General features: G+C 44.8%; 1 protein-coding gene across 1 annotated transcript; it reads right to left on the reverse strand.

The window, feature by feature from the left end:
* Nucleotides 1-803: 803 nt before the first annotated feature.
* Nucleotides 804-5,688, reverse strand: Kcnj8 (potassium inwardly rectifying channel subfamily J member 8). Its single transcript, XM_051155543.1, has 2 exons — nucleotides 5,198-5,688; nucleotides 804-1,754 (listed from the first exon to the last, which is right to left on the reverse strand). The coding sequence occupies exons 1-2, from the start codon at nucleotides 5,569-5,571 to the stop codon at nucleotides 854-856; spliced, it is 1,275 nt and encodes a 424-aa protein (XP_051011500.1). The 5' UTR covers nucleotides 5,572-5,688; the 3' UTR covers nucleotides 804-853.
* Between the last annotated feature and the right edge of the window lie 14,619 nt (nucleotides 5,689-20,307).

Here is a 20,307-nt window from a genome sequence, read left to right on the forward strand (position 1 = left end):
GATAAATGGCAAAGGAAACAAGAAACTGCAGTTCTCGTTGGCCATGGATCTGAGACTGGACTCTTAGCAGGCAGTGCCATCACTGTGGACTCCATGCCTCAGAAGATGAGGGTTTTATGGGTTTTTCACTTGAGATGATTTTGTGTAAGAGGACTCACAAAACTACACGGTGAGTATAAAGGAAATGTTTTAATGAAATATTCAATACAGCTTTTCTTGGGGTGGGGGTGGAGGGCGGGGTAGGACTCAGCTTGTCTGCAGACCCTTGCCTGGTTCTACCCAATAGACTGTCAAGAGAGGTCAGTAGAAAGAATTAAGCTGCTTCGAAACAGCCAGACCCGAGCGGTTTGCTTTAGGCTTCCTACCACACTCAGCACGGTGGCATATAGAAGGTCCTTAATGTGACTGGCGATTTCCCCTTCCTCTCCTATCTGCTGTTCTAGAGCGAGCCACAGAAACAGAACAGCCAGTGACAGAGACAATGACCAGGTCCAGTCCTAAACTATGCTTCAAAATGAGAGACGTGGATAGTTCCATATTCAACATAATAACTTCAGCACGTCACAGTGACATTCTGAGTGTGAAACAAGGTGGAACCGTGAATCATCTGCTTCGTGGGTTACTGTTTGTTAATACAGGAGGTTCAATTTTTTTTAATGAATATTTTTCAGTGCATTAAAGTAGGAATGCTGTGTTCCAGCCCTGGCTTGGTGATGCGACCAATATTACAGTCACCAGAACTCAATGAACTGTCTCAGGATTGCCTGTCAGCCATCAAAACGGAATGCGTGACTGCTTGAGGGCTGTCAGTCATCAGAACCCGGTGAGTGTCGGCCTAAGGGTCATCCTGCAGTCATGATTCTGATGGGCACTGGTTTCCTTCCGGAGTCATGAACTGCACCTTGGGCACCATGAGGGAAGAGTTATTCCTCCGGATGGAGTTGCTCCTCCTCATGGAGTTGTTTCTCCTCATGGAGTTGCGCTTCCTCAGGGAATTCTGGTGCGACAGTTCACTCTTCTGGAGGGTCTGAATCAGGATGGAAGGCTTCTCGTCCAGCTCGCGGGCACTGCATCGTGGAGCAGCCACCTTCACCGTATTACCAAATTTAGAATAGTCCACCGAGTACACTCCCTCCTCCTCAGTCACAATTGACACGAAACGGTGCCCCCACTGGATCTCCTCGGCGATGTAGGAGGTGCGCGCTTGCGTCGTGATGCCCGTGGTTTCCACCACGCCCTCGAGAATCACTATGACCTCCAGGTCTTGACTGACAAGGTCAGCCGCTGAGATTTCATACAGGGGGCTGCGCTTATCAATCACGTGACAGATGATTAAAGGGGCCACCAGGAAGATGTTGTTGCTCTCGATGGGATTGTCCACCGGAATGTCCAGCTGATGAATAGGCACCACCTCCCCTTCTGGTGTGGTTGTTTTCTTGACCACCTGGATGCGCACCGAGGCACTAATGATCATGCTCTTCCTCAGGTCACCCACCCGGAACATGAAGCACAGCTTGCCGTTGCGGACGGCGATCACAGCATGGCGGCTGAAAATCAGAGTCTCTGCCCTTCTGTGAGCCTGCGCCGTTTTCATGAAGATACAGCCCAGCATGACCGCGTTGATGATCAGGCCCACGATGTTCTGCAGAATCAGAACCGTGATAGCCAGAGGACATTGCTCGGTCATCATTCTCCCTCCGAAGCCGATGGTCACTTGAACCTCAATGGAGAAGAGAAACGCAGACGTGAATGACCTGCAAGAAACGATATCAGAAGTGACGCCAGGGCAGAGTGTGCACCGTGAAAAGAGCCCAGGAGCCTAGGAGGAGCTCGCCACTGCAGCCCAGTGCTTCTGGAAAGACTAATTTTAAATCCCAGCCGCCTCCTCCTCTCTCCCTTTCCCCTCCCTGTACTCCCCCTTTCTTTTTGCACCTGTGGATGTACCTAAAGATTTGGGGATACAATTCCTCTATTTGCTTAGTCATATACTTTGTGAAGACATTCATAAAGTAGTAACTAAATATAACTTGCAAACATACTTCATTTTAGCAAAGCCTAACTTGCTTTCTGGAATTTTCTAACAGGCAGGTATTTAGCACCTACTCACGTTTAAACAACTTGAGTCATGTGGAAGTTAGTGAGCTATGAGTGAAAAAATTTTTTTAATTATTTAAAACTTCTAAAATTATGCTCATTATCCAGTGATTAGTTGTTCTGTTTATACAATTTAGCACAGTGAGGAAACAGTACAAATTACACTGTCCTGGATCATTAGAGTTTTAATAAGGAGAGTTTTTCCATTTGGAGGAGGGCCCTGTCTCATCGATTATTCCACTTTGTTTTCAATTTGACCCAGAGAATGTGGAAGCTAATAACGGAGTTGCATGTGTCGGTTAGTGAATGGCTGGCTCACAACTGTGTGTATGTAATGACTACATCTGTGAGTCCTGTCAGGTCTGGCCTGGTGTTCTCAAAGAGGCAAGAGGAAGGAGGCAAGGGGTGTCGGGATTTTCTTGGAAAAATTTTGTTTGTTTGTTCTGAGGTTGTACATCTTTTCCCCATCTCATAGACCGGGCAAGGAGTTGGTGGGCTCCCCCTGGACGCCTGGGTAATTGTGCTTTATCTCTGGCTGAGAAGAATCTCAATTTGCTATTAGCAAATTATTTACTTGGCTGCATACCCAGAGCTGCTGTGGCTTCTTTGCCGCCCTTATCCCCGACCCCTCACCTCAAGTCCACATTTCTCTAACTCCATAGGAGAGAAGTCACACATTAGCAGTCTGTCAAAATAGTGTCTGTGAATACCAGGCACAACAAAAGAACAAAACATTTGCACTCAGAACACTCAGCACACACACAGCATTTTGGCAGGAAGTCAAAAGAGTGTGTGAGTTCCTACACACCAGCACCAGCTTCTAAGTGGAGTAGGAAAGGGGCCTTTTATCTCTGTTGTGGCTAAAAGGGGCTTATGGGAAACTGTAAAAACTGACTTCTGTCCGACCTACACACCAGGAGATACATGGCATGGGCTGAAAACACTACGGTAGCAGGAATAGATCCCTGAAGAGGGCGCACGCACAGCACTGGGCTTTAATGATGGTTTATATGTTAAAGAAGAGCCTAAGGCAAGATTTTCCTCTCCAGTCAGTCCAGGGCTTGGGAGATAGTTCACGAATTGTGTTTTCATATTGTCTATTTTTAAATGCAGTTCAAGTTCTCTATTCAGTATAAAAGCTACTCTTTTCTGGACACCTGTCTTGCTAAGCAATCTCAAGTGAAAGAGTGTTTAGTAGAGACAAAGCTGGGGGCCCCCGTATGAGCTGAATAACAACGAGGAAAATAACACCGGTTCTGTTTTCTGACTCCTGTTGGAAAGTCGTCTGCACAAAGGAGAAAGCGAGCCACCCTAAATCAAGAGTGATCAAGCGATGTTGGAAGTGCTGGTTGGTAGGCAGCCACAGGGGAAAAAGTTGCTTCCAAATTTAATCATTTGTCTAACACTGACTTTATATAAGAAGTGGACATGCAAACAATTAGAATTATTACCCATCTTTTAAGTTCGCTAGGGAAAAAAAAAATAAAGCTAAGGAGTGTGATTTAAAAGCTAGCACTGCTATACTGATAAAGTCAACTTTGCTTCTTAGCAATTTTGACAACACTTCTCATGGCTCAACCCCATCAGGACTGCATCTAGGAAATAAATATTCTTCATAGTATCTTGTTGGAACAATAAGAGGTAACAAGAAGCAGCTTTTTAGGGACCAGTGAACACTATAAAATTCTCTTCAGAGAAAACATCCTACAAAGAATAATCTATCTTGATGATATATATATATTTTTTTATATATTTATATTTATATATTTATATTTCCTAAATGGTTTCTTTTTCACAGATAGTGACAATAGACTATCTTGAGTAAAATTAGTTTCTTTTCAATGTTATCCTGGTCATTTCTCCTACTTCTCTTGTCAGGATCTCTTGCTCATTTACTGGAAACCTGTTAGAATATTAATACCCTCACCAGCCATATCAATGGCAGTAAGCTGCTCAGAACCACAGCATCGCAGGAAGGTATTAACTCCATTAAACGCATTTGAAGTGTTCCTACTGCTCTGCACACCTGGGCTTCTTATTCAATGAAGCAAAAGGTTGAGGAAAGAGAATTCTCTCTGCCCAGCAGTAAAGCCCTGGTTCAATCTAGAACAGTGCTCTCCCCAGATCTGAGCCGGGATCTGTGTGTGGTCCAAGCTGACCTTTCCCTCCATGGCCTGGCAGTTACTTAGCCAACTGGAAAGGTGGATAGGGTCATGGGAAGCTTGGCTTCTGGGCATGCCCTGCTTCTGCCTAGGACTTCAGGGCCACTGAGAAGCTCATTCTTCACAGGTTCCTTGCTGGGTGATACTGCTTTAATTTCTCTGCCTTACGAATCACATGAATTTGGAAAATGAGTCAGAAAATACCCTGGAAATTTCTCCAATGTTACCACTGTTTTTATTTAGTGGATTTTTTTTTTTTTTTTTTTTTTTGCAGTTAATATAAATCATGTCTCTGTCCAAAGAAACAGATTGAAAAACTTCACCCCACTGCAATATTTAGGGCCTTGTGGGAATGCCAAAGAGAGCAGGGACATCAACTGCTCTTTAGCTGTATCTGAAACATCCCTAAACGGGAAGCCTGGGAACGTTACGCACTTGCTACTATTCGGCCCCCTCATGAACACTTGGACTAATTTCCACTAAAAACCTCCCTCCTTAATTTTACAATAAGCTTTAATTTTTAAATCTAAAGCAATCCATCAAATATGCTAAAATAACCTTGATAAAGAGGAGCTTAAGTTTTATTTCAATTATTTTACTTTTAGTGTATTTTAAAATCAGGAACACCTCACAGAAATTCTTGTATTTGCACAATACTTTTGATTGACTGGAGATACTTACTGGTGCGTGCTGGACATCAGTTTCATGGTGAAAATAAGCTGTGGTTTTGGGAAGTCAGTAATTCTGTGAACTCATCCAAGGCTAGCACCTCAGAGACTCACCCATAAACTCTATTTACAAAGATTTTAGTATGCCAGTCTCCACTCTGCACCCTATATTTTTTGTTTTTGTTTTATTTCTAAACTTTCCAATGAAAACTCTTTATTTCACAGCCGACTATGTGAAAGAGCTTTTCATTTCTACATTGCTGGCATTCTTACCTGACGTTGGTCACACAGACAGTAGACTCCAGGCCGCTCCTTTCCATGGGGCTTTTCTCCATGTAAGCGTATATGTCCCCGTGAGCAAAGGCCACCAGCCACCACATGATAGCGAAGAGCAGCCAGCTGCAGAGGAAGGACATGGTGAAGATAACCAGCGTGTGACGCCACTTCAGGTCTACCAAGGTGGTGAAGATGTCCTGCAGGAAGCGACCTTGCTCACGGATGTTCTTGTGCGCCAGGTTGCAGGCTCCGCTCTTGGCTATGAAGCGGGCTTTGGGGAGGCGGTCGCGGATGCGCGGCTTGCGCAGGTTCTCCGCAGCGATGCGTGCCAGCACATACTCCTCCGGGATGATGCTCTTCCTAGCCAACATCTTGCTGTCACCATAGCCAGTCTATGCACCTGCCCGAACCTGCGGCTTCTTTCCTCCACACTAGTCCTCCTAGACCAGAGAAAGGCTTATTAAAAACCGTCAACTTTCTCTCCTCAGTCTCTGGAAGTGTTGAGCAAAATTAAAGGTGTGGTCAATACAAAGGACAGCCCTAGCTGCGTCTAAGATCTGGATCCCAGAGAAAATTTTTTTTATCAGAACCAGAGGAACCGTTCTTTCTTTCTTTTTCTTTCTTCCTTTCTTTCCTTATCTCCCTGGGCAAATATTAGAGCATTTTTCTGTAAATATTGCGGGCAAGGATACACGCTCACGCTGTCGAGGAAGAAAAGTAAAGCCAGCTGGGTTCGCCATCTACTTGCTATAAAGTATTTAGATAAAGTAGCAAGGTTAAAAGTAACGGAGGAAAAAAAAACTCCTCTTTTTAGTAACAACGAAGAAATTGCTTCTTTCTACTCATTAAGAAAACGTTAACTGTAATTAATGTACCAAATGATGCGCTTTTGAACTTGGAAATGAATGACTTTAAATTTGAAGGATTTACGACATGCATTTAAAAGGCTGCCCCTCCCCTCCCTCTGCACCCATCATGCTATATACTGGAAACTAACTTGCAAAACAGGGGTCAGATGCACTGCTGAGGGCTGCAGTGGAGTTTCAGGGCAAGACCCTGGCTGGGTGCACCTAGGCGGTTGGCTTTTGAAGTCACCGGCCGCGCTGCAGCCGGCCTCCCCTAGACCTCCCCGGGAGGAGCGACTCAACTTACAGACTCAGGGAAGCGCGCGCAGCAGCAGCAGCAGCAGGAGCTCCGCGCACCCCCGGGCGCAAGGCCGGCGGATCCCTAACTCTCGCATCCCGGGAGCAAGGGCCGCCACAGACCGATGGGCAGGTCGTGGGGATGCTGGTCCTCCAGAACTGAGTTAAGACTCTAGAAGGTGCGATCCACGGGAGGAGGAGGGTTAGAGGATGTAGGGTGGGTTTGGTTCCTCCCCTCCTGCTGCTGGGCCCTCAGAGGGCGGGGGAGGAGTTGATGGGGGTGAGATACCGGTGGCCAGCTCCTCAAAACGCCTTGCTGGGGCCAGACCTCCGAAAGAGCTCAGGAAGGTGGCGGCGGGGGGGGGGGGGGAGGCCAGTCCGGGGGAGGCAGGGATCCGGCCAGGAGGGAGGGACCACCGTGGGAGGAGGCGTCAGCCCAGCCAGCTCTTTTCCCAGTAGCCGCGACTCCGCTGCCAGCCTGACACACACGTCTTTAAAAGGCTCGCTGTTCAGAGAACTTTCTGAGTCCAAGTTCACTGACGCAAAGAGATTTTAATTTATTATTTTTTTTAAAGTGTAACTTGGGGAGATCACTGGATTACTTCAGATGGAATAAAACCAGACGGAGAGAGTGTAGGTGTTCTGGGTTGGGTGAAGTGAGGTGAGGTAGGGTAGGGTGGCAGTGGCGTGGGGGTGGGGTGAGGTCCCTTCCCTGAGCGTTAGGGTTAGGTCTGTCCACATTAGAACAGAGAGGGCGGGAGGGTTGAAATCCTTTCAAATACCGACTGCACCAGCTACGACCAGTTCTCAGGAACTTAAAGACACTGTAAAAGGAAGAAAAAGAAAAGAAAAGAAAAATAGAGGCTAACAACAAAAACCCCATCAACAGTCTCTTCCAATAAAGAAAGTTTACACCCAACAGGGTTAGTGTTTACAGGCAGCACCACTCAGGGAGCAGCCAGGACTTAGTTCCTGACTTGTGAGGGCCTCTCCCTCTCTCCCGTCTAGATCGCCAGGATGATAAGACAGCGCATTTGCGAACAAGAAAGATTATACAGTAAATGTCTTTCTATAGCTTTTGAGAAAGAGCCAGGAGGGCCAACTGTGCTTTCTCCCGCAGGTCAAGTCCCTGGCTTTGGCGCTTGTATAATGGAAACTTTAATTCTTGGAAATTTTATGTGTTTTCCAAGACTCGGGGGTCGAAAGTATATGAAGTATAAACAACATGTTCATTTACAAGAAAGACCTAAAATTAGCCTTTAATGAAGGAAAATGATGAGCGCCCCCTCTCCCCCTCTTTTCATTGTGGGTAGATCTGCTTTAACCCCTTGAAGGCTGGAGAGACTGCCCCTTTAGCGGCGATTCTTCTTGTTTCCTTTGTTTCTGCAATCCCTGTTGTGACCCAATAGCAAGCATGCAGACATCATTTTTGCAGTGAGTCCCCTGCACTGAAATACAGTTTGCGCTGCAGCTAGTGGTGCAGTTTCTTGTCCATTCATTTAACACCAAAACCATTAATTTTTTTATTCAGAAGACAGGTTTTGTTCATTCCAAGCTGGCCTCCGACTCGCTGTGTAGCCTATAGTGATCTTGAACCTCTGACCCTCCTGCCCGGGATCACAGGCGCACACCAACTTGTCTGGCTTTGGTTTTGGGTTTTGAGTTTTTTGTTTTGTTTTATTTTATTTTGTTGTTGTTGTTTTTGTTTGTTTTTTTGTTTTTTGCTTTTTTGTTTTTGTTTTCAGAGCTTGTGCATGCTAGGCAAGCACTCAAGCAACTGAGCTACATTGCTACTCCTCTCTTTTTGTGTGATTTTTGTCGTCCTTTGTCACAGGATTTTGCTGCGTAACCCAGGCTAGCTTATAGTTTACTACGCAGCCCAGACAGGCCTCATATTCAAGGCACTCACTCTTCCTGATGCTGTTTCTTGAGTGCTAGGATTAAAGAGTCCATGTACAGTGCCTGGTTATTAAACATCTAATTTATGTTTAGATAGCTGCAGACATATAAATATATGTCTATTGCTGGTCTTAGAGGCAGGTAGTGGAGATGTGATGTCACTAAGGTCTGACACAATCAAGAATGGATGTGATTAAAATAAAAAAGGTGGGCTGGAGAGATAGCTCAGCAGTTAAGAAAAATAGACTTGAGCTCAATTCCCAGCACCAACATGGTAGCTCACAACCGTTTGTAACTTCAGTTCCAGAGAATTCAACATCCATTTCTTACCTTTGTAGGCACCAGACATGCACCCAGTATACAGACATACATGTAGGCAAAACACCTATACACAGAAAATAATAATTAAAAAAAACTTTAAACAGTAAATAAAACAAAATGCAAAAGGTGCCATTAGGAATTCAATGTTAAACAGTAAAGGCTGGGATAGTAGGGGAATGTTCTTGGATTGTTTGGTAGCCAATCTAGATGTTGAAAAACTACATTTAGTTGGAGTATATTGAAAAGCAGAAAGGATGTGCCACAGACAAGCAGACAACCATGAAACGGGTAAGAGCCTTGGCATAGCAGAAATAACTCTAGTTAGTATCCAGGAGCCACCCACAGGCAAGCAGGTTTGAATTCAGTGCTCCTTGCCAGCCCAGCTTTCTCAGCACCGTATTTGCTCAATTAGTACCCTCCAGCTCCTTTATAGGCACTGTAAGCTACAATCAGGAAAGAGTATGAGGGTTGGGTTTCAATGTCAAGTTGCCCAGATTTAGAATCACCCAGGAGACACACCTGTGGTTGTATTTGTGAGCATGTTTTCAGAGAGACTTACAGGGAGGGAAGACTGACCTGGAGAGTGGACAACATCCCTGGAGTTGGAGTTCTAGACTGAGCAAAGAAAGGAGGATAAAGTGAGCTGAGCCCCGGCACCTGCCTACTCGGTTTCCTGGCTGCAGACACAGATGTGACCATCTGCCATGCACCCCTGCCACCAGCCATGCCTTCCCCACCGTGACAGACTGTATCTCCTAAGCCACTATCTCAAAGGAACCCCTCCTTCCACACCCTACTCTTGTCAGGCATCTCATGCCAGCACCAAGAGGAGGAATGAACACAGAGAAGCTCCAGAAGTTCTTACTCTCTAAAGGAACAAAGCCTGTCTGTCAGGTGCTCTCAGACAAGGGAAAGGCTCCAGGTTGATGAAGTCCTGCTCCATGGTCTGTTGCTATGGTTACCAAATGAGGACCAGAGAGCCCTGGAAATGACTTCTGAGATGTGGGGTGGGGTCATTGCGTGTGATGATTTTGACTTGACATGGCTTGTGAGTTTTCGGCTCTTAGACTTTGGGATTTGGAGCATCTCCCAGATGGCAATTGGGGCGTTGATGTCAACAGCAGGATGGTGCTTGCTCTATTTCTTTTGCCGCTTTATTCGTGGCCTCATCTAATCCACTTGGGAACATATTGCTTTGGAAGCAGATTAATAAAACATTACATAAACTAGTAATCAAAACAGCATGTTATCAACTCACTTTCGGAGTGTTATCGTCAACTGAGAGTATGATAGTATAACTCTTTACAGTTCTGTTTCAGGGAGTTCAGAACATATTTCTTATTGAGCTAGGTGTGTGTGTGTGTGTGTGTGTGTGTGTGTGTGTGTGTGTGTGTACATGTAGATAATAAATATTTCTAGTCTTTTAATTAGGCCACTTATCTTGTCAAAGAGATCCATCAGAATTGCAAGTTAAAAAGGATTTATGTCTGGCTTGGACACTCAGGTGTACCAACTCAAGAGGGCGCGTGAGTGAGTCACGATGGAGGAGGGGGTTAATGGCAGCTGCCACCTTTTATTTGCATCTAGGCTGATGGAACAAACTCTCTGCTCTCAGAGGGAAGAAGAAAGCTGTCATCTATCAAGCAGAAAAAAAATAGATTATATAATTGTGAAACACAAAGGTTTATGAACAGTCAGGGTCGGTCAGTATATGGTGGCCTTACAAGTAAGAAGACCAAAATTCAATCTCCAGAAATCATGTGAGAAAAAAAAAACCTGGGTTGGGTGGCACCTAGGGACCTGAAGAGCCCTGCGGTTCAAGGCCAGTTAGCCTAATCTGCCCTAATCGGAGAATTTCAGGTCATTGCGTGGCGGATTCCACCTGAGGAAGACGATGTGAATTAACCTTGTACATGCACCCCTACTGGGGCATGAGCACTTTAGGGGACCCAAGAACTCCTGTGAAGGCTTTATGTGGGCAATATCTTGACACACTTGAAGGCTGCCAAGACATCAGTGTGTTAATAGAGAAGAGGAAGGACAGAGAAGGCAAAAGAGGGATGGGTCAGTGGGGTATCCGTCCCTTCACTTACCTAGTGAATAAGGACCAAGGATCTGCCAGGCTGTGACAACCAGTGACCCAATGAGAACTAGGCTATTTGTTTTCCTTGGGTTACTCATAAGTTTCGAGCATAGTAAAATAACCTACCTAGGCTACCATGCTCAGTGAGTGGACAGCTGTGGCAAGCTAAGAATGTTTGCTCTCACCTTCAGTGCTTTTCCTCATGAAAGGTTTTTCCACCCATGGTCCAGCTACATGAAAAAAAAAAAAAAAACCTGGGGATGTGATTTTATGGCTCTCTGAGGATTTGTTGGGCAAAGATTAAAACAAGAATAAAATCCTTACCGTAGATTAAAATGTCTTTGATGAGAAGATATGAATTCTTCCAATAAGATGGAACAAAACACACATTATCCCAGAGATGTGAGAAGCCTCGGGTTTATAGGGAGGGGGCTGTGGTGTGGCTGCAGTCTGAATGTGTCCTGCAAGGGTTCCTGGACCAAAACCTGGTCACATGTGTGACAGTGTGAGAGATAGTGAAATTCTTTGTGTGTGAATGTGTTGTTTATATATTGTGTGTGTGGGCACATATATGTGCAAGTGCACATGTATATGTCTATGCATGTATGTGGACCTCAGAAGTTAATTTCAGGTGGTGTTTCTCAGACTTAACTCACCTCATTACTTTGAGATTAGTCTGGAGCTCACCAATTAGCCTAGTCTAGATGACCAGTGAGGCCCAAGAGTCCCCCAGTGGTCTCTGCTTCCACAGCACAGAGATTACAAATGTGCACCACCAGCCTGGCTTTTAATCTGGGCACTGGGGCTCCTAATACAAGTCTTCAAATCTGCATTGCAATTTCCCTGACTGACTCATCTCTCTAGCCTCTGGAATCATGCACTTTTTAAGAGGTGAGTAAGTAATGAAGGCATGGTCCTCAGAAGATATTAATGTTGGTCAGTCTTCTTAAAACTTTTGTGAGTATATATTCATTGTACAAAGAGATGGGTTTGCAATGGCATAGTCACTTGAGACTGTCATGTACTTTGACCATGTTGCCCCCTCCCTACATCTCTGCCCTCTGGGAGAGAGGACAAGGGATAGTTGTTTCTCTGGATCTATTTTATTTCACACAGTATAATGATCTCCAGTTCCATCCATTTTCTTGCAAATGACACAATGCTGCTCTTTTACTATTTTTCATGTGTGTGAGTGTGTGTGTGTGTTTGAGCACACATGCCATGGCTTGGGTGTGAAAATTGGAGGAAAACTTTGGGGGGGGGGTGTGTCTTTCTACCACGTGGGTCCTGGAGATTGAACTCATGCCATCAGGTTTGAGGACAGGTGCTCTTTTCTGATGAGTCACCTCATTGTCCTAATTCTATCCTCTTTTGTATGTGCACTACATCCACTCATGTGCTGACAGACGCAAGGCTGATCTTGAGGAGTGAATTAGTTCACAAGAGAGAAGGCTGTTATGTCTAAATAACTGGTTTCATGTTCCATGTGATCTTTGGCACATGATGCTCCCTTCCTTGGGGTCATCTGCAGGGATGGGGGCAGCGAGTATACTCGAGTTTGTCCTTTCAGTTTCCAACCCAAATAAAGCCAAATGAACTCTCTTTCCTTATAAAGCAACTAACCTCAGGTGTTTTGCTATAGGAACAGAAGAAGAAGATGGACATATTCAAAGGCAGGACAAGTTATCCTGTATACAGGGCCTAGGACAGTGTGTGCCCTGTGATATGTACATATTATGAACTCTTACTAATATGTTAGGATTGGTTTTGGGCAAGAAGTCAGGGAAAGAGGTGAGCGTAGGAAGGGAGGGAGGTGTAGCTGCCAGATTCTTTTACTTATTATATAATCCTCTTCTTTACCTGAGGCTAAGAAAATAAGAGACTTCATATTATCATTATCAGAGCTGAGTGTTAATTTTGAGACCTTCAGAATTTGGTGCATAATTGGTGCCTCCTCAGCCCTTGAATTTGACTGATACCAGATACTGAAAGGGAACCAACCAAAATATTAGTCCTGTGACAAGAACTCAAACATCACTATGTTTATTGTACTGGAATTGTGAGTGTCGCCGAAAGAAAAGTGGCTCCTTCAACCGAGGGGAGAGAGTAACTGTGAGAATTGTCTACACTAAGGCTATAAAATGCTAATTCTGAATAGAGCTGGTAGCTCCCATCCCAAGAAATGAGGAATAGATATTGTTAGCTGTTGGTGTAGGAACTGAACTTGGGTGCTGATAGTGAAGGAGATGTTTGGGGAGCGGGGGTGAGGGGTGGAGGTGTGGGAGGGGCGGGGGCGGGGGCAAGGTGTAAGCTCAGCCTCTGCCCCTCTGTGGTGGAAGCACTTAGGCGGAGACTTCCAAAGATGTCCTCCTCTATCCTGTGCTTTCAAAGGTCCCCATGGTTTGCAACCCCAGGGACTCATGCAGTGCTTGGAAAGAAAAGCCTGACACTTCCCAGACGCCTTGTTGAGTGGCTGCTCACTGCCGCCTTTCAAAAAATGCCAGCCACAGGAATGATAACAAAAGTTGAAAATCTGCTGCCTCATCCCTGAAACACCCCCCAATTGCACTCTTGTCTCTCCCAGTGTTTTCTCCATCTCTCTCCCCCAAACCTGATCCATCTTGTTCCCAACTTCACCTGCCCCTAGTCCACTTGTGATTTTTCAGTGGAGGGGCACCTAGGTTGTTTCCAGATTCTGGCCATTATGAATAAAGCTGCTATGAACATAATTCATCAAGTGTCCTTGTGAAGTATGGAACGTCCTTTGGGTATATGCCCAAGAGTGATATAGCCAGATCTTGAGGTAAATACATTTCCAATTTTCTGAGAAATCGCCATATTGACTTCCACAGTGGCTCAACAAGTTTCCACTCCCATAGGGAAGTAGGTGGATGCTGAGCGCCCTGGAAACCTACAAGAGGAACATTCTGATGGGCAGATCTGAGCCCAGGGGTTCTGCTTGATCAAAGGCACCAACCAAGGACAAAACGTGCAGTCATCATCAAACCCCCACCCAGATCTAGCCAAGGGACAGGACATTCTCCACAGTTAAGTGGAGACTGGGGACTGACTTTCACAGGATCTCTGGTGCCCCATATTTGGCCATGTCCCTTTGTGAGGGAGGCCCAATGGCACTCGGAGGAAGGATAGCGGACTACCAAGAAGAGACTTGATACCCTAGCACCATATTCAGGGGGAGGAGGTCCCCCTCGGTCACAGTCATAGGGAAGGGGGTTGGGGTGAAAGTGGGAGGGAAGGAGGAATGGGAGGATGTAGGGGACGGGATAGAAAATGAGATGTAATATGAATTATTTTATTTTTCAATAAAAATGTGTTTAAAAAAAAGTTTCCACTCCCACCAGCAATGGAGAAGTGTTCCCCTCGCTCCATGTCTTTGCCAGCATGAGCTGTCACTTGTGTTTTTGATCTTAGCCAGTCTGACAGGTATAAGATGGAATCTCAAAGTCTTTTTGATTTTTATTTCCCTGATGGCTAAGGATGTTGGACATCTCTTTTAGTGCTTCTCAGCCATTTGAGATTCCTCTGTTGAGAATTCTCTGTTTGAAGTGTTCTTGAGTTCTGTCAGATGTGGAGTTGGCGAGTCAGAAACCTAGTGCAGTGGAAACTCCGTGGAGTCTATGAGAGTAACCCTAGCAAAGGCTTCTGGTAATGGGGAACCCAGAGCCTGAACCTGCCATCTTCTGTGAACAGGCAAGGCCTCAAATGAAATGACTGGGACACCAACCCAGCCATGAATCCCCTGACCTACAGTTTGTCCTGCCTGCAGAGTGTGCTGGGACAGGAGGCTAACAGAATAGCCAGCATCCAGCAGCAGATAGATGCAGAGTGCCACAGCCGAACATTAGGTGCAGCGTGGGAATCCTGCAGGGGAGGGGGTAGCCAGAGGGACCAAGGACATGACAAGAACACAGCCCACAGAAGCAACTGACCAGGATTTATGGGGACTCACAGAGATCAGGGAACCTGTACCACATAGTCCTAAAAGAAAACACAGACCCAACCTCTCCTGATAGCAAGAACAGGAAATTCCAGGAAGTACCCCACAAAGGGCTGAGATCTTAGCCTCCAACAAATGGTCTTTACTCCAGCCCCTCACACATAGGATAATTAAGTTCTGTCTTCCTGTGATAAAGGCTCCATGTTACAGAGGCACTGTATCTCTGTATGTAGATGGGGTATCCTGGCAACTTTAGCCCTATGGAATCAGACACATTCACCCTCACTGCCCAGGGTTTATAACTTCCTAACTCACAAGTAAAGTTGCCTTTGATTCCTCACTTCATAGGACTGTCTTCTGGGAAAAGGCCTTCTGAGACTAAGACGTGCTGGGCTCCCAGAGCTTCTAACCAGTTGCCAACTTTCTGAGTCACCACCAGCTCCATCCCAGCAAACTGAAGCCCACTACTAGGGATGCACTTGTGGAGAGTGCTTTGGCCGGACTACCAGCCAGTTTAGGGTACCCTGAATCCTTATCTTACCAGGTGCAGTAGACAACAAAAGAGCTGTGACATTTATGAGGCTCCTGAACCCCCAACCCCCATTGAGACCAGCTCTCTCATTCTAATAGAGCTGGTCATAACACTGATTCCTCACCTCCCGGGGAGAGGATGGGAACCTGGCTTTGTGCTCTAGCCAAAAGCCTACCCCAAAAGCACTCTAACTGTCCCTGAGAGAGAGATGGGATCTCTGACCTCGAGGTTCATTTGTTTCCATCTGGAAGCAAGAAGCTCCTGACAAGGGTCCACCTGTGGGGACCCGTACCTGCCACCTCACCACCTGACTCGGAACCACAACCTAGGTCCTCTGCATATATGTAAAGGCTGAGTAGCTTGGCATTCCTGTGGGATTCCTACTAGTGCAAACAGGGGCTGTCTCTGACTCTTCTCCCTAGTTGTGGGACTCTTTTCCTCCTACTGGGTTGCCTTGTCCAGCCTTGATGTGATGGTATGTACCTGGTCTTATTGTAGCTTGTTTAAAAAAAAAGTTGGTAATTTAAAGGGACTTTTAGATATGAGCCCAAGGAAACCAGGGGTTTCCTTTTCTGTCATTAAAGCGAGTGTTTTACTTTAGGTAAAGATTATTTGAGCCAAAAAAGGTCACAGGGTCAGTCTTTTCCCTCAGATTCACACTGGAATCTAATATTTGAAATTTGTTTCTACCTTAAAATGTCATATTATTGTTAGAACAAAAGAAATAATAAAACAATCTCTGCCAACTCACATAAGTTTGTTATGCTTTTGAAGGAAATAAATGAGTAAATATGAAAGCTGCATGTGAAGTACTGAATAAGTTCACAGAACCTTAGGATAAGACAGATTTATGACTGGGGACTGCTGGGAGTATAGCTCAATGGTAGAGCTCTTGCCTAGCATGCATGAAGCCCTAGGTTTAATTCTCACTTTTGTGCTCAGAAAAACCAATGCTGCCACTTTCTTGGTTGGTTCCTCTTTGGTAAAATCCAAAAGGGTTTAGAAGTGAGTACAACATCTATTACTAACAATAATTATGGCTTTGACAAAGAATGCTTTATTTGGTATTTTTATTTTTATTTGGTTTTTTTTTTTTGCTTGCAATGCAATTTCTTATTAGTTTTAACCCATGATACATAATAACAGAGGTGACTAGTGTAGTTTTCTTCTTGTGATTTTAATAAAATCTTTCAGAGCAAAGAACTTATATTTTGACACAGTGTGTTTCATGCTTCCTTAGTGTTTGATCACATGCAGCTGGCCTGGAGTTCGCTGTTAGCCCAGGCTGGCTTCGGAATCATGGGCAGTTGCCTGCTTCTGCTTCCTGCATGCTGAAATCAAAGCCATGCACCACACCTACAAATTATACAAATTATACAAAATGCATCAGCTTAAGTGTCTCTTCCTCCTTTTGGCCAACTAACACAGTCAATTAAGTTACTAGACTTAAAATGTTGAGCTATTTTTTACACTCTTGAGATAGATTCCATTTTCTTATGATGAACAGTTATTTAATGTGTTTGGTTATGTTTTCTAAACAACTGATTTTGACTTTTGAAGGTAGTTTTTAAGCAAGATTAGGCTGTATTAATACTTTTGATTGACTCTGGATACCAGTCTTGCCTTTTGTAGAAGACTCAAGTGCTTCCTTTTGGCTTAGAACAAAGCAGAACAGAACCAGCCGCTTCTTGAAAGTTTGCAAGAACTTTGATACCACCTACTTCATCACTCTTTGTGTGTAGGACGAGGGGGGAAGTGCATGCAAGTGAGATGCATGCACATGTGTATGCATGTGAAGGTGGAGGCCAGAGAACGACTTTGGACCTTGTTCCTCATATGTTGTCCACCTTCTCGTGACAGACGATCTCTATCTCTGGCTGCCAGGGAACCCCAAGGATTCACATCGCCAACACGTGGCCTTATATCGGTAACCCCAACTGGCCTGGAGTTCGCTGTTAGCCCAGGCTGGCTTCGGAACCACGGGCAGCTGCCTGCTTCTGCTTCCTGCATGCTGAAATCAAAGCCACGCACCACACCTACATCACCACAGCTTGTTCAGTGCATCCTGGGGAATCAGACTCAGGTCCTTGTCCTTGAGAGGCAAGCATTTTCCCAATGGAGCCATCTTCTCTGCCTGCTCCCTAACCATCTCCCCAGCCGGTGACCCTTTGGCCCTCCCACTGAGACCCCAGGTAAATCCCCCTCATTTGATCCTGTGTCCTCCAGATGTTCTTGCACATTTCCTGTCTGTTCCATGCTGCCTTCTGCACGCATCTCCAGTGGAAAGAACCGGAGAGCACTAGGTAGGCTTCAGTGCTGTTTAGTCTATCCACAGATTTAAAAATTATAATCGTCCTATGTTTTTTACTTCCTGAAATTTAATTTGTTTATTTTCAATTAATTTGCTGTTTTTATTCATTCTAAAATGAAGCTGTATCAGTACACAGGCAGTTTCAGGTCCTCCTTCTAAGCTCCCCGAGGAATCAGAGGTATGCACCACCAAACCTCGCTTCATTTGTTCTTTCAAGCTCCTATTTTAGGCTGGAGAGCCAGCTCTGCAGTTAAGAGAACTTCCTGCTCTTCCAGAGGACCAAATTTGATTCCCAGTGCCTGTGTCAGGAAACTCCAGCTCTCTTGGCCCCACACCTCTGGCCTCTAAGGGCAAGGGCACCTGCACTCATGTGCGTGTACACACACACAATTAAAAAACTAAAAATAAATATTTTACAAAAAAGAGACTGTCTACACAAGTAGGAAGCTCCACATATAGGTGGAGATGTGACAGTGTCCACGTCCTTGACCACATCTGGCTCGTCTGCTTGTAAGCCAACCATGCCTGAGCTTAGCTTCACAGTTCTTCCTCCAACAGCTTCGCCTATTGAGTTGTGTGTACATGGTAAGATATAAATGCATATTTAGCCTTGGTAGATTCCTGGGTCTCTCACAGGCTATGCCATTTCCTCTCTTTTTGTTGGTACGTGTCATGTTGTGAGCCAGTTTTTTGGTAGGTAGTTGTTTTTGTTCATATTCCTGGTGAAACATGTTGAGCGCACTTTTATAAACTCATCAAGTAACACATGCACTTTAAAATCCCCTACAGAGTATTGTTTTGTTAACTCCCATACTAATATTCTCAGATACACACACATGCACACGCACACGCACACGCACCATATTGTTATGATTAATAAAAAGAAAACATGATGATAAGATAATAAGGTACCAGGCAACAGATATTACACTGTAGAGGTGTTTCCTAAATGAGCATGGAGGAGTAGGAAAGGGGGAGGGGAACCCCAGAGAGAGACAGAGACAGGAAGAATGAGAAGAAGAGAGAGGAAGAGGAAGGAGGTAAGAGAGAGGGCCACGTGGATGGTTTGTCCTTTTATATGGCCCTGGGCAGGGCCACACCTCCACGGTAGGTACCAGTGGCACCACAAGCAGGCGGACTGAAGCAGAATCCTAACACTTACATATTAGCTATTTGAGAGTTTAGTACGTGATATTTTGGTTACATGCACCCTCTTCTCTAAGTCCTCCAAGATACAGTGCCCCATTTCACCCCATCCTGCTTTGTGTCCTTTAGTTAGTGGCCTACTGGGGTGGTCAATTAATTTTCTGTTTTATTCATTCTAAAATGAAACTGTATTAGGAAACAGGCAGTTTTGGGTCCCATGAGCTATACTATTGATAAAAATTAACTTTCTCTGTCTAAGCATTTATCAATTAGAAAGTACCATCTCAGCCAGGGGAGGTACTGGTGCCCACCTCTTCCCCATCAAGCTGGCATTTTGGCTGGCTTGAGCTTGGGCATTGTCACAAGCAGTGTGGCTTTCTTTCCATATACCACTGCCCTATTATGTCTGGAAAAAACGTCACATAAAACCACTGTTACACTTTTAAAATTTTCATTCTAGGTTGGTAATTTTCCCAAAGAGTTTCCATTTAAATGTGTGATAAGTTTTTGACTTTTAATTCCATAAGTGATCTACACTTTATGGCAACACATTGATATTGTTTGTCCTTGCCAAAACCTCAGGGGTGCTCATATTCTGCAGTTACAATTACACAATTTCTCATTATCGAATATAGGATTTCACACTTGCAGAGTTAGTATATCAATTTATTTTTTAAAGGGAAACTGATTTTGTGATTGAAAACTAAAGACATGTAGGACTCATAAGATGTGGTATTTGTCCTGAGGTCTTATTACTAATATTTCATACTGGAGTGTGTTTTGTGATCATGTTGTCATTTTGTCATCATTAGTGGTGGAGAAAAACCTCAGTCCAGCCTGGAAGCAGTTGGTCGTGTGCTTGAGTTTTCTTTTTGCAGAGAAGAAGCAGTATCCTGGCAGATGGGACATATCAAACCAGGGTTCACCTGACTGAAAGAAGGGGTGCAAATTGGAAGAGACAGACACACGTGGGGTATGAGGCCAAGATGGATTCTGATCAAGGCCCACTTTATTAAAAAGTGTGTACAGTTTATATAGCAAGGACACCATAGGCTCTATTACAGTCTCACTTCCCCTAGCCCCCGGGCAAGAACACAATCCTCTGAGTAGTTCCCTGTAAGCGCTTCTTTATTTCTTTTCAAAGGTAAACAATCCAAAGATAGCCTGAACACAAGACCTCCTTCAGCAGAGGTCAACAACTCGAAGGTCACAGCATGCAGTCTGAGCACAGGGTTTCTAGCATGGCTGAACTTAGCATGGCTCCCCAAAAAACAGGCCTCAGGCTTAGCTGATAAATGCGAGCTTGCATATCCACTAAGTGATGGAAGCTAAGTACTATTCAACACAGTCTTCTAACTTCCTCGGCTCCTTGTCAGTCATGTCCTGAGCAGTCACATAGCTATTCTTTCACTGCGTACCATATACAAGACAGCTACTTATTGTCAAGAGGCACTAACTCACCCAGCTAGTCTTCAGTGCACCCCATGGTGCAGAATACAGCCTTGGGGGTCATATGGATTGAATTTGCCTCCTAGTCCCACTGAAGTACATGCAAGCTGGCTTCACTGACCCTCAATTATAAAAGGAGATAAAGACGTTTTTTTCTCCTAAGTTTATTCAAGATTAAATTGATAATACTCACAAGGCTCCTATAATAGATGCTCAAGACCTGTCAACCTTGTAGCAAAAATATGAAGAGATGGTTTATCATATGT

This window comes from Acomys russatus, chromosome 13, assembly GCF_903995435.1.
Source record: "Acomys russatus chromosome 13, mAcoRus1.1, whole genome shotgun sequence".
NCBI lineage: Eukaryota > Metazoa > Chordata > Mammalia > Rodentia > Muridae > Acomys > Acomys russatus.